The sequence below is a fragment of the Nelumbo lutea genome, chromosome 1, assembly GCF_056320005.1.
Source record: "Nelumbo lutea isolate HS-2025 chromosome 1, American lotus-T2T, whole genome shotgun sequence".
NCBI classification, from domain to species: Eukaryota; Viridiplantae; Streptophyta; class Magnoliopsida; order Proteales; family Nelumbonaceae; genus Nelumbo; species Nelumbo lutea.
This window is the reverse complement of record NC_142684.1, coordinates 156,300,097-156,313,496: the sequence shown is the minus strand read 5'-3', so window position 1 is coordinate 156,313,496 and position 13,400 is coordinate 156,300,097. Positions and strand designations below refer to the sequence as shown.

Sequence of the window (13,400 nt, the reverse complement as noted above, 5' to 3'; positions counted from 1 at the left end):
CACTTGTGTTTGAATTGTGGCAAATTTATGAGATTATAGGAAGTAGTCTCAGATTTTTTGGAGCCCTTAAACTTTTTTGAGAATTTTTTCTTCCCCTATTTGGCCGCCAGCACCTTCTTTTCTTTTGTTTTATTGTTGTAGCCCGTGTTTAACCTTCAAGGAAAGGTGTTTGGGTGTTCAGCTAATGTTGGAAGATTGTGGTGTTGATGAGAAAAGTGTTTTTAGAGGGATGGTGATCAATGGACTCACACAAGGATGTGTACGTACCTACCTATGTCCTCCTGGGAAGTAATGACAGTGCTGGAAGGCAAAAAATACTACTATAAAACTTGATGGAACAAATTTTCTTGAATGGTCTCAATCAGCTAAGCTTACAATCGGAGGAAGAGGTAAGCTCGGGTTTATTACTAGTAAGGAAGCTAAACCGAAGCCTGAAGATCCAAATTATTCCAAATGGGAGCAAGATAATTTGTTGGTTATGTCATGGCTTGTATGCTCTGTGCAGCCTCACATTGCCCGCAACTATATGTTCCTTCCAACAGCTAAGGACATTTGGGGTAGGTTAACTTCAACTTATTCTCAAGTGAAGAACATGGCTAGAATCTATCAGTTGCAAAGATTAAGTGTGTAATATGCTGCAGGGGGAGAAATTGGTGGCCATGTATTTCTCTTCCTTACAATCAGTTTGGGAAGAAATGGATCATTTAGAAGCTTTGGAGTGGAAGGATCCTATTGATGCTAAACAATACAGGAAGTGCATTGAGAAAAACCAAGTTTTTGATTTTCTTGTTGGACTGAATGCCAATTATGATTTCACCAGGCAACACATCCTTAGTGCTGATATTTTATCACTCTCCACAGCATATTCTTTGGTGCAAAATGAAGAGAGTAGGAGGTTCCATGATGCAAGTTCCTGTCAGTGAGCACACAACTCATGTCTACAAAACCCTAACAGAGTTCTGGTAAACTTGAAGAGGTAGTTTGTGAATATTGCAAGAAGCCAAAGCACAGCAAGGATAGGTGTTGGAAACTAAATCCCCACCTAAAGCTTGAGAAGTTTAAAACCGGAAAGAAGGTAAATGTTCATGTTTCTACAGCTAGTCATGATTCTCAAACTCGCATGCTTGAGGGAATTTCTTCTGCTCAGACATCTACTCATGACACCTCTAATGTGATGGAAAAATTGAGAGGCATCTTGCTCCATCTTGAAAAGAGTGGGTTGCCTACATCTACTAGTTCACGTACACCTTCTAGTGCCTTTGCAAAATCAGGTACTGCACTTGTGTGTCATGCTTCATCCTCTGGCTCTTGGATAATTGACATAGGAGCTAATGATCATATGACTGGTATGCCTTCCTACTTTACCACGTATAAACTTTTTTCAGGGAAAGGTAAGATTACTATTGTTGATGGATCTCAGACCCTAATCTCGGGTTTGGGTGAAGTTAAACTTACCAACAACCTTTCTCTGAAATCAGTTCTCCATGTCCCGCAACTGCATAGAAATCTCTTATCTATTAGCTCACTTACAAAGTCTCATAGTTGTTCTATAACCTTCTTTCCATCTTATTGTGTCTTCCAGAATCTGAGTACGGGGAAGACGATTGGCAATAGACATGAAGCCGATGGGGTTTATCTTCTTGATCAGTCTCCAAAGTTTGGGTTAATATGTCAATCTGAGTCCTGTCATGATGAAGTTTCTCTTTGTTGATGACTACTCGCAGTATACCTGGCTGCATTTGATGAAGAGTCGAGATGAAGTTCCTCCAATTATAAAAGGCTTTTTTAATATGGTGGAGACACAATTTGAAAAGAAGATTAAGATTATTAAATCTGACAATGCCAAGAAATACTTTGAGAAGCACTTACAAGCTTTCCTTGAAGAAAAAGGAGCAATTCACCAAAGTTCATGTCCTCATACCCCCCAACAAAATGGGGTATCAGAGAGGAAAAGCAGACATGTGGTTAAAAAGTTGCTAGGGGATTGTTATTCTAGATGCATGTCCCAACTCAATTTTGGGGAGATGCTGCACAAGTAGTTGTATATCTTATTAACAGACTTCCTTCGTAGACCCTTCGTCTCCAGTCTCCTCATCAGCTTCTTTTTCCTGACTAGGATGCCTTCCATCTTCCTTCTAAGGTCTTTGGGTGTGTCTGTTTCGTCCATGACATGAGTCCTAGGTTGAAATTTGATCCAAAGTCTATTAAGTGTGTCTTCTTGTGATATTCTTCAGTCCAAAAAGGGTATCATTGTTATAACCCTTGCTCTGGAAAAAGGTGTGTCCAAAGATATCACATTCTTTGAGTCCACTCCCTTCTTTTCCTCTTCTCTTCCTTCTCTTCAGGGAAAGAATGCTAGTGAAAGTCAAACTCCTTTTTGTATGTCGATTCCTACTCCAGTTGTAACTGGTATTGTCGATCCTTCTCCTTCTCCTCTTCCTCCTTGTGGTGGTAGTAATATTCCTCCTATGCCTCCTCCTCTGCCTCCTGTTCCTTGGTCTTGGCACCAGTGGTTTGTTAGACGGAAAAAGAGGATGACTCTAGACATTGAATGTCCATTACAATCTGACTTCCCGGACTCAGGTAATCTAGATTCTAAACCTCTTCTTGTTTCTAATACTTGCGGTGAACCTGTTACTGAGCCTCCTAGTGTGGTTTTTGACCTTAACCTTCCTATTGCAGTTTGTAAAGCAAAAAGGGCGTGTGCTAAATAACCTATCTCAAATTGTCTCTTATGATACCTTATCTCCCTCTTATTGTGCCTATATCTCTTCCATTGCTTCTATTTTTATCCCTCACAGTGTTACTGAGGTAGTGCAGTTCCCTCATTGGAAGGATGCTATAAACTAGGAAATGGAATCACTTGAGAAAAATCAGACATGGGAAATTGTTTCTCTTCTAGTGGGCAAAGTTCATGTTGGATGTAAGTGGGTTTACACAGTGAAGCATAAAGCTGATGGCTCAATTGAAAGGTATAAAGCTCGGCTTGTGGCAAAAGGGTACACTCAATCTTATGGCATTGATTATCAGGAAACCTTTACTCCAGTAGCCAAGATGAATTCAACTTGAACTATCATGTCTCTTTCTGCCCATTATTCTTGGCCCTTGTATCAAATGGATGTAAAGAATGCCTTCCTTAATGGTGACCTTCAAGAAGAAGTTTACATGGAACTTCCTCCTAGAGTGAACATCCTTCAGAGTGAAGGAAAGGTTTGTCATTTGAAGAAATCCCTTTATGGCCTTAAACAAGTCCCCTAGAGCTTAATTTGACAGACTCATAAAAGCTATCTTAAAAATTAGCTTTTCTTAATCTCAAGTTGACCATACCTTATTTATCAAGAGAGCAAATGGAAAAGTGACTATATTGATGACATTGTTATCACAGGGGATGATATCTCTCTAATTTCTGAACTAAAGTCTTTTCTTGCTACTGAATTTGAAATTAAAGATCTTGGAAATCTTCGGTATTTCCTAGGGATTGAAGTCGCAAGGTCAAAGAGGGGCATTTATATTTCTCAGAGGAAATATGTCCTTGATTTGCTTCAAGAGGTACAGAAACTAGATTGTAAACCAGCTAAAACTCCAATTGATCCCAATCATAAGTTGGGAGTTGATGATGGAGATGTCCTTCCTGACAAAGTTGTGTATCAAAGACTTGTCGGCCGCCTTCTCTACTTGTGTTTGACTAGACCAGATATATCATATGTTGTGAGTGTAGCTAGCCAATATATGCACAAGCCTAAATCATCTCATATGAAAGCAGTGAATAGAATACTTGTCTATTTAAAAGGATGTCCAGGAAAAGGGATGTTGTATTCTAATCATGGGCATCTCAAGGTAGAGGCTTATTCTGATGTTGATTGGACAGGTTCTATTGATGATAGGCAGTCTACTTCTAGCTACTGTACCTTGGTGGGTGGTAATGTTGTATCTTGGAGAAGTAAGAAACAATCAATTGTGGCTTAATCTAGTGCAATGGCAGAGTACAGAGCTATGGCTCATGGAGTTTCCAAATTGTTATGGCTGAAGAACTTGTTGACAGAAATGAAAGTGCATATTGATACTCCAATGATATTATATTGTGACAATCAAGCAGCCATAAACGTAGCCCACAATCCTGTTCAACGTGATCGTACAAAGCATATAATGGTTGGTCGACATTTCATTAGAGAAAGAGTTGTCAATGGAGAGATTTGTTTACCTTTTGTGAGGTCTGAAGATCAATTGGCCTATTGTCTTGCTAAAGGTGTCTCCAAATCAAAGCTTGACAACAATTTGAACAAGCTAGGCATGACAAATATCTGTGCTCAGCTTGAGGGGGAGTGTTGAGAGTGTAAGGGCATTTATGTCCTTTCATTTTTTTTGTATTTGGGTGCCTATTCAAGGGCCCATTTGTAATTTTCTTCAATATGTTAAGTAAAGCATTCTTCAAGATGTGAATAGTAACACACCTGAGATTCTCGACAAAACCCTTTCTTCTTCTTGATTACTTTAACTATATTAATATATTATATTCAAGGTTTAAAATTTCGATGTGATATGCCCGATACAGGGCATATCGTGTCGTATCTTTGAAAAATAGATACGGGGTACACATGGAAATCGGATGTTCCATCTTTTTTCATGCGTATTAGACCCGTATCGGGGGCGTATCGGAGGTGTATCGGGGCATATCAGGGGTGTATCAGGGCGTATAGGTAGCGTATCGACGAAAAAGATACAGCCAAAAACTAAAAAAAAAATTAAAGGGGGAAAGCAAGCTTCTTTTCCCCAAAATAAGCCTTCTTTCACCCCCAAATGACTCTAAAACTTCAAACTTCATTCCTAGAGTGCTAGATTTGCAAAAATTTGCAAGAAACAAGTGTGAATCGTTAATTTTTATAAAAGATTTTTCAAATTTTTAAAAAATATGGCAAAAATAGGTAAATTTTTTCAATTTTTTATAATATCTTGTGATTTCTTTTTTTTCTTGGATGTTTAAATTTATGTTGATTTACATTTCTTACATTCAAAACCATAACTTTTTTGTGTTATCAGTAGATTTATGGAAATTTAATGAAGATATTTTAGGGAAAATATAAATTAACAAAAATTTTGAAATTTTTTCTCTGCCTATAAAGACTAAATATGTTTTAGATCTATGGATTTATCTATCATATCCATAGAGCAATTGAAATTTCTTCTTTAATTTTTTTTTTATTTTTATATTTTAGAATTAAAAAATAATTAATAATTAACTATATTTTACCATTTGATCACAATGATTGAGTATATTATAATTCTATGGATGATCTATCATATCCACAAAGCAATTGATATTTCTTCTTTAATAACTATTTTTAAATATATTATATAATGTTTATTTATTTTTTATAATTTTTGGAATAATAAATAATAATTATTTAAATAATAAATAATTGTTAATTATATTTTCACATAGAAGCTATGCCAATGCATGTTTTATGGTTGGATAGGAGAGTTGGGTTTTTTCCATCCCATAAAACATTAAAACTTAAGAATTAATGAAGTTATAATTAGCTACAATATATTTCTTCATAAAACCATAAAAATATTTTAATTCAGTATATATACACCTCATTGAGGTCTTATATTTAGTGTTTTTTTAAGTATTTTTATGATCTAGTAAAGTATTTATAGTGTTTCCAATTGTATCTATGTGTATCTTAGTTTTTCTCCGATACGCACGCGTATCCAAGGCGTATCTCGATATGTCTCTTAAAATTGCCTTTCCGATACACTTGGCGTTTCTGATACTTTGAACATTGATTATATATATTGGGTCGGGCCGCAGGACTGTACCAGCATGGCCCACTTTGTTGTGTTGCGCCATTCCAGCCCATGGGCCTTAAAACCCAAACCCAGCACAGCCTGCATGCTACAGTGACGGGCTGGGCCCGCCACGGCCCATGTCGTGCTGGCCTGTGGGCAGCATGACCCAATTTACAGCTCTAGCTGTCATTCCTCATTTTCGAATGGTTGTCAAACTCGAACCTCTATGGCTCTGCTCTTCCAATCACCGGCAGCGTGGCCAGCAACACACCAACAGTTGAGTCTGCACGCATCTCCCTCTTTCTCTGGCTCTCTCTCTCTCCGCCATTCAAACCCAGAAACACAGGAAACCAGCAGTCTGTATTGGTGCTTCATGCTTCCCTATGCTAGAACCAAACACTGCTCGCCAACCAAACTAGATGTCTCTGACTCCAACCACCTGTCTGCCTTGAGTTCCAGAGTACTGTGGATTTGCTTGGAGGGTCGTTGCAACCAGCTTCCAGTTCCAAACTCCAAAGTTCCAGCTACCACCAGTCAATAATCAGGCGCCACCACTGGTCCTCCACTTGGGGCTGCAAGTAATTTGTTTTTGAAACTGTAAATCTTCTACTCACCCCCTGTCAATCTGTCTCTTTCTCTTCCTGTATCCAGTACACCATTATAGGTGTTCATGGCTGAAATTTCTCAATAGGTTAACAATCAGATTCAAATCGGATATCTATTATGATTAATGGATCAAATTCGGATCAACTTTTATAAAACCCATCGGATTATAAACAGATTCGAATCACTAAAAAAGTTATTGAATCAAATCAGATATACCTCTTGCTGAATCTGATTCGATCCGTTTGCAGTCCTATCTGTATTGAGCAACTATTGCAAGTAGATTAATAAGGCCATTATGCAACATTGGTCCCAGCTATCTAGGATCATGGGAGGGTAAACTACGTATTGTCCTAATCTTTAGCATTATTTTGCACAAAGTTTCCACCACCCCTAATTATTGCAAGTAGAATTTAAATTATAAATCGGTAGGGCTGCAAAGTATTGAAGATAGTACTTGAAATTGACTACTTGATTGGCCAACCAGCTGGGTCTTTTTTTATCTTCATACAATGTAGATTTCCTTTTATGAAATTACACTTGAGTTCTTCATTCTGTGCAGCAAGTTCATATGCTTATATCTTTTTGTTGTTCATATATTTGTTTAAATAATCAATCAGTTCAGATTAATAAATATAGCTTCTTTGCTTCTTTGGGATTTTTAGGCCTATTATTTTCTCCATGTACCTCTACCTGATTTCTAAATCCAATATTGCAAAATCCTAGGCCTAAGATTTGGGATTCAGATGGATCCTATAAGGAGCTCTATTGATTAGAATTCACCCCCCCCCAAAAGGGGAGGGGTGTGTTAGACGGCGTATACCTTTAGCTCCAATCAAATTGATGTACAAATACATTTATTGTAAATGAATAAAAATATTGATATATTTCATGTTGATATTGGTATGTTTCTGTCTAATTACTACCCCTTAAATTGGACGCATATGAGACTTGTGTTAGTTTAGAATGTTCTCAACTGTTGGATAGACTTGGGGAGTTTATCCTGTCAAAACTGACACTAATGTGCTGCCAAAGAAGTTGGGGCAACTTGTCTCATATGCTAGGGTTAGACCCAAAGCACATGCAATGTGTGCTTGGATTAAACAATGAACCTAGACCATTTTCTAGTTATGCCCTAGACCTTAGAAATTGATGGGCAAAACTAGAAAGCTACACATAACCCCTAAACTTGATTATGGTACTATACTAGGTGTTGGATTGGGTTGTCTTTGATATGCCAATCAGTGAAATCCATCAAGGGTCAAAACCTAGGTATATTGGGGCAGTCTAAGAATTCACCTAAGTGGGTGATCATAGTGATAAGATCGGCCCCTTTGTTGGACAAAGTGAATGATAGGGTTTACACTCTCTAATGGAAACCTGAATTGTCGGTTGAATTTCAACACTGTTTTGAAATCTGATTTTGCAAAATATATTCATTATATGTATATATTAATGTTTTATGAAAATGCTTGCAAAAAGCTTTTAATTCTCGGGATCCATTCAAATAAAGTGTGACACTGCACCTTGCACCCAAGGGAGAGGTCTTTCTCTATCAGGCAATGTTTAGCAATGAATTCGGCCAAGTCTTTTCATAGAGGCTGGGCCGAGCCTATGTGGACTTATGTGAGGCCATTGTGGGGTCCCATGCCATGCAAATCAAGCCTAAGTGGGCCAAGCAACACTCTGGAATCGTGAGCCTTATAGCTGATGGGCCTAAGGCTCATAATTAATATGATTAAGTAAGTTGTAGTTGTCATGTGACATGGGGCGAATCTAGGTTTGGATCTGAGTATGGAGCACCTAATCTTATAAGAAAATAAGGTATATCTCTAATTAGAGTCCAGATCTGATTTAGATTTGGATTATCTCCTAATTAGGTTAGGAGATAGTTCCATAAGAGATTATAAAAGAGGAGGGGGCAGGCCAGTCCAAAATAGCTTCATATTTTTGTAGTTTCTGGTTCTCTTTGCACCCTTTTGTCTCCCAGTTTCTTCCAGTTCAACATCAGCTATCAATGACTGATAGAAATCAGTTTTCTTATTTTTTCAAGAAAAATTTAGAGGAATTTCAGACTCACCTTCCCTATTTTGATCCAAGCAATTGGGTTGCAGTTTTGCTGAAAACTGTGTTGCTGAATCAGCTTCACCTATACACTGCACCATCTTCAATGGAAGCTGGTTTTAGACTAATTTGGGCATGAACTTCCACCTTGGGATCTGCGTTTGTGGTATTCGTATCAGGACACATCTCCCTCTTAGTTTGGTTTCAAATCTGGTCCGGTTCAATGTAAGAAAGACCTAGAAAAATGCAATTTTTCAAAACATAGGAAATTCGATTCCCAGAAGGATTAGGAAATTTTTGAAATTTCACCCAGCCATCTAGTATGGTTCGGCCATCCATATGATGGATCCTAGCCCTTCCAACAAGGGGAGGTATGTGCTAAGAGGCAGCTAGCCAATTACTTTAATGAAGCAAGAGAGCTTTCCACTTCAACTCTAGTTGAGTTCACATGGACCCCAAGACTCAATTCCATAACTGATGGTTTGGCATGTTCATGTGCAAAAGGATCTTTTTGCACAGCAAACTCTATGCCTTGATGACTTTTGTGAAGGATCTTTTGTACTCCTCTTTTAAGAAATTTTTGAGGATTACAATTATGCATGAAAACTGGGGTGGGAGGAATATCTGAGGTGTGTGTATTTTATTAATAACTAAAGTAGTATTAAAATCAAAAGCATGGTTACCTTGATCACTTGTAGATGTAGCAACTTGAAAACTTATTTTATTAGTCCAATTCACAGGTCTATTCACTTTGAGAGCAAGATAGCAAGTAGCTTACATGGTATTTGAAATTTGAACTTCAAAATAACAATAAAATTCTATTTATTTATTTATTTATTTATTATAATAAAAGTAAGGGGCTACACAAGATGGGGGGTAGCACGTCCCCACAAATCACTATAAATTCTATTTATTTATTTATTCTAATTCCACCATGAAGGCTGAAGATAAGCTTCCATATAAAGTCTCTCTTTTAGGACTTCTATCTCAATCTCTTAAGGCTTAGACTCCAAGTAAAAGTTGAAGTAACATTTGGTTATAATAACTTTGTGAAATTGTGTACAAAAAAAAAAGAAGTGCAAGTAAATAATATATATTATTGCTAACACATACAACTTTTTCACATTTAACTCAAACATTTCTGTAAACTAACACAAAACTATAAGATAGATTTATTATATTTTATTCAATAAAAGAATAAACAAAATTTCTTCCAAAGACTGGAAATTGCAAACTGAATGATTAGGGGTTTCACCTCATTGTTATTTATTTCCATTTTTCAAGGATGATATCCATTCTAGTAAATGTGCTTTTTTACTGGAAACATCCTCCAAATCAATTCATGCAATTACATTTCTCTCGTCTCTCAATAATAATGCTTCCAGTCTAGACTGGCAACTATTTTAATCGGCTTCATTCTTTCTGCTTGGTTAATCAAATTGTACGTTGAGATATTCACTTCATCATGTGGACTGTTTGTTCAGGTAAAATTGAGCTGCTTGACCTAACAGGAAATACTCGGTGTTGTCAACCGCATACCAGTTCCATGCTTGCTGAGTTTCAAGTTCATGGAAGACCTATTGTACTTCTCCCATCATTCTCTGCCTCAACTGCACCTTATGATGATGATCCATAAGAGTAGTTCTGTCAAATATGTATTTGCAAAAGACGTCCATAAATTGGAGAATCTTTTCCAAACAAAGCTTTGGATCAAGTATGCAGTTAGTAGTCTACCTACAGGCTACAGCCATAGTTCCAACTTCCAAGACTTTGTTAGGGATTGAAGATACCAGTTCCTAAGAAGCTGGAAAGTTGTAAGTTTTGATTATGTATTTATATGATTGCTTCTTTAATTGCTTATATTCCATTAATTTTAGTTGTTTAACATAATTTTTTTAAGTGGACCATGTTGGGCTATGGGCCCTCTCCTTGTGCACTACACTTACTCTGACATTCTTAACAATCAATGCAAATAATCTACCTACAAATTCGAGAAGGAATAACGAAAAAAAATCAAAATTACAAAAACAAGAATGTATTGGTTGGTTAGCCCAGGACTTCGCAGGAAAATATTGGAAGATACCGCCATACCGGTGCTGAAGAAACTTCATCCCCTAGAGAGAATTCTGGAGACCGTTTGAGAGGGCCTCAGCTTTGATTGAGCTGCTTTGAATATTTGGGCTTTCCAGTTTTTCACCAAGCATAGCTTCTAGCAAAGTTCAAAATTTCGATACGATGCACCCCGTATTGGGTGTATCGTATCATATTGTATCGTTGGCTTAACTCGGGGTGTGACTTGGTTCAGGGGTAGACTCACCTTAGACCAACCCCTCTGAACCAGTTTCAAAGAAAAAAAAAGGGAAAATGAGCTTCGATACAGGCCAATATGCAGGTATGCTTGCTTCTAGGCTTTGTGTTGGATCCACCTTGCCAAGCCAGAAGCTGTTGTGAGAAAGCCCCTTCAAAACAGGCATTACAACCCAAGATCATCTGGGTTGAATTCAAATCCAACACTATTAATTGCAGATCCTATCTGATAAGATCCATGGATTTGAATTTGAATCTGATGAGGAAGTCGGATTTTCGGATCTGATTCAATCCGATTTGATTTATAAAAAACAATAAATTATTAATAGAAAAATAAAATATAACAATTTAAATAAAGAAAAACAAAAAATACAAGTATCTTTTCAACTATTTTCATTACATATATATATATATATATGCTTTTATAAAAAAAATAAATGATGTATTTATAAATATATATAAATAGCATATATATCAGATTGAATCTTCTTGAATTGGATAGGGATGATCTAAATGGAGATATCCGAATCAGAAAATATAGGATCAAATCATCATCCGATCCATTTGCACCCTAGTGTGAAGCCCCTCCGAAACAGACATTACAACCCAAGATCGTCTGGGTCCCACATTTTTCATGTCTTTCCGCAGGTATGATTTTACATGAACCGTCCTGATTTACATGAACCATGCTTGGGTGCAGGAAGGAATGCTGGAGCTTAGCAAAAGAGGAAAGATTGGAGGCCACCTATAGCCACTCTATAGAGAAGCCAATCAGCTCGTGGACTTCCTTACCAATCCGGTTCATTCATGTTGTTCCATTTTTGAAGCTTCATCCATTTCCAAATTTTAATTTTCATCTTATTTTCCTTGCGGATTCTTGGGGCAGACTGTCCCGAGATCAGTTTGATTTTTCTTTTTCTTCCCCTAGGAAGGATATGAGGTATTTGTTAGGTCATTTTAAGCCTCGATATATTGTAATGTGGAAGATTCCCCGTCATTTAGATTCAGTCATTTATGGCTGTGTTTGGTTTGAAACAAAAGGTAGGGAGAGGGAAAGGTAGGGAAACCTAGTATTCTTTCAAACCAAGGTTCAAAATTTTGATACATATCAGACAGTATTGGCTGATATGTATCATATCGGGAGCCTTCTGATACGCCTCTACAAGAGATGTTTTGGGGTTTTGACCAGGTCAGAGGATGGACAGATCTTAAATTGGCCCCTGTGAAAAAAAAAAAAAACTATCATATTGCCCAATATGCCATCGGACAAATCTATATTTTGAACCTTGTTTCAAGCCAAACACTACGGAAAAGATTCTACCAACAGACCAACATGTACGAATTTGGATTTTATTCTCATAAAATCTGAACTTACACCGTCATCACAGCCCATTGTAGCCATGCATTGAGAACATCTCCCTATGAATAAAATCATTATAGAGATGTTCCCAATGCAACTGCAAAGGCTGTGAGTTCGGTGAAAGGACAGATTTTGTGAGGACGAAATATGTGTTCATGTATGCACAACATACATTCAAGGACAAAATACTCATAAAATTAGTGGGAGTAAACCAGATTTCCTGTAAAAAAGAAGTCTTGTACTCTTATTTTTCCCATAAATTGGACGTAGCATTGCTCATACGGTCATTACCAAAATCAGGGCTCTCAAACACATTTGACATAGAAAATTGATCTTCAATATGCTCTTTTTACTTGAATTTTCCGTACTGATGACTGAAGTGACTGAAATGAAATGACTTGTTGTTTTGTCTTTTAATACATAAAATAATTAACCCAACCTCACTTTCAGCCATTAAAGGGCTCACAACCTTCTCAACAACTTATCAAAAGACAAAGTAATAAGCCATGCACAATTGAAACTTTAACTAGGGGTGCAACTTGGGCCAGGTTAGTCCGACTTCAACCTAAAAAAATTGGGTTCGGATTAAAAAGATATGAGCATTTTCACTGCAAAAATGAGATAAATCTTTGAAATAAGAAATGCCAAATGCAGTCTTAATTTATTTTGTATTGGGTGAGGTTGAGGCCTTATCCAACTCAAGCCCAACATTCTTTGTATGTATTAATATTATAAATATGTACATGTATTGATAATTTTAAGTATAAGGCAAAAATTATCTACTATATTTTAAATATGGCACCATAATGTTGTCCTTGTACATGTAATAATGCTAAAACCAATGAATCACAGTCTACTAATCTCAGTCTGAGATTTTTACTTTTTTGGAAAAAAAAAAGAAGAATAAGAAAAAGGCAAAATGAAGTGAAGAATTCGAGCCAACCTTAACCTCTGAGCTCAGACCAACCCAAAAAAGCTGGGTTCGGGGTTCAACAACTTGGGACGGTCCAACTTACTCTCCTACTTTTAACCCTGACTTAATTCATATACAAGAACTAATTTACTTCACGCATTTTAATGTTTGACATAGAAAATTGATCCTTCAATATGCTCTATTTTTGTGGACAACTCTTCTGCTCTACCTTTGATTTCAATGTGAAAGGTTTCTTTTTGAAGGTAATCTAACTGATTTCACACTGCTTGTTACAAGATTCTCAAGAAACATTCTTTGTAAAACCTAAGTGTTATATACATACCAGCATTATACTGCGCACAA

At 36.9% G+C, this 13,400-nt stretch overlaps 1 protein-coding gene across 5 annotated transcripts in view; it reads left to right on the top strand.

Annotated features, from left to right (window-relative positions):
• LOC148878577 (RNI-like superfamily protein) overlaps positions 1-11,792 on the top strand; it is a 113,648-nt gene extending 101,856 nt beyond the window's left edge. For 3 of the 5 annotated variants that reach the window (XR_016102977.1, XM_088956874.1, XM_088956867.1), the window contains exon 17: positions 9,942-10,396. Coding sequence is in view for 2 of the 5 variants with exons in the window: in XM_088956874.1 (XP_088813000.1) it covers positions 9,942-10,093 (152 nt within the window). In the remaining 3 variants the exon portion in view is untranslated. Of the gene's footprint in view, positions 1-9,941; positions 10,397-11,464 lie in introns of those variants that run through there. The other 2 variants (XR_016102954.1, XR_016102968.1) reach the window with 1 other exon arrangement.
• Positions 11,793-13,400: the final 1,608 nt, after the last annotated feature.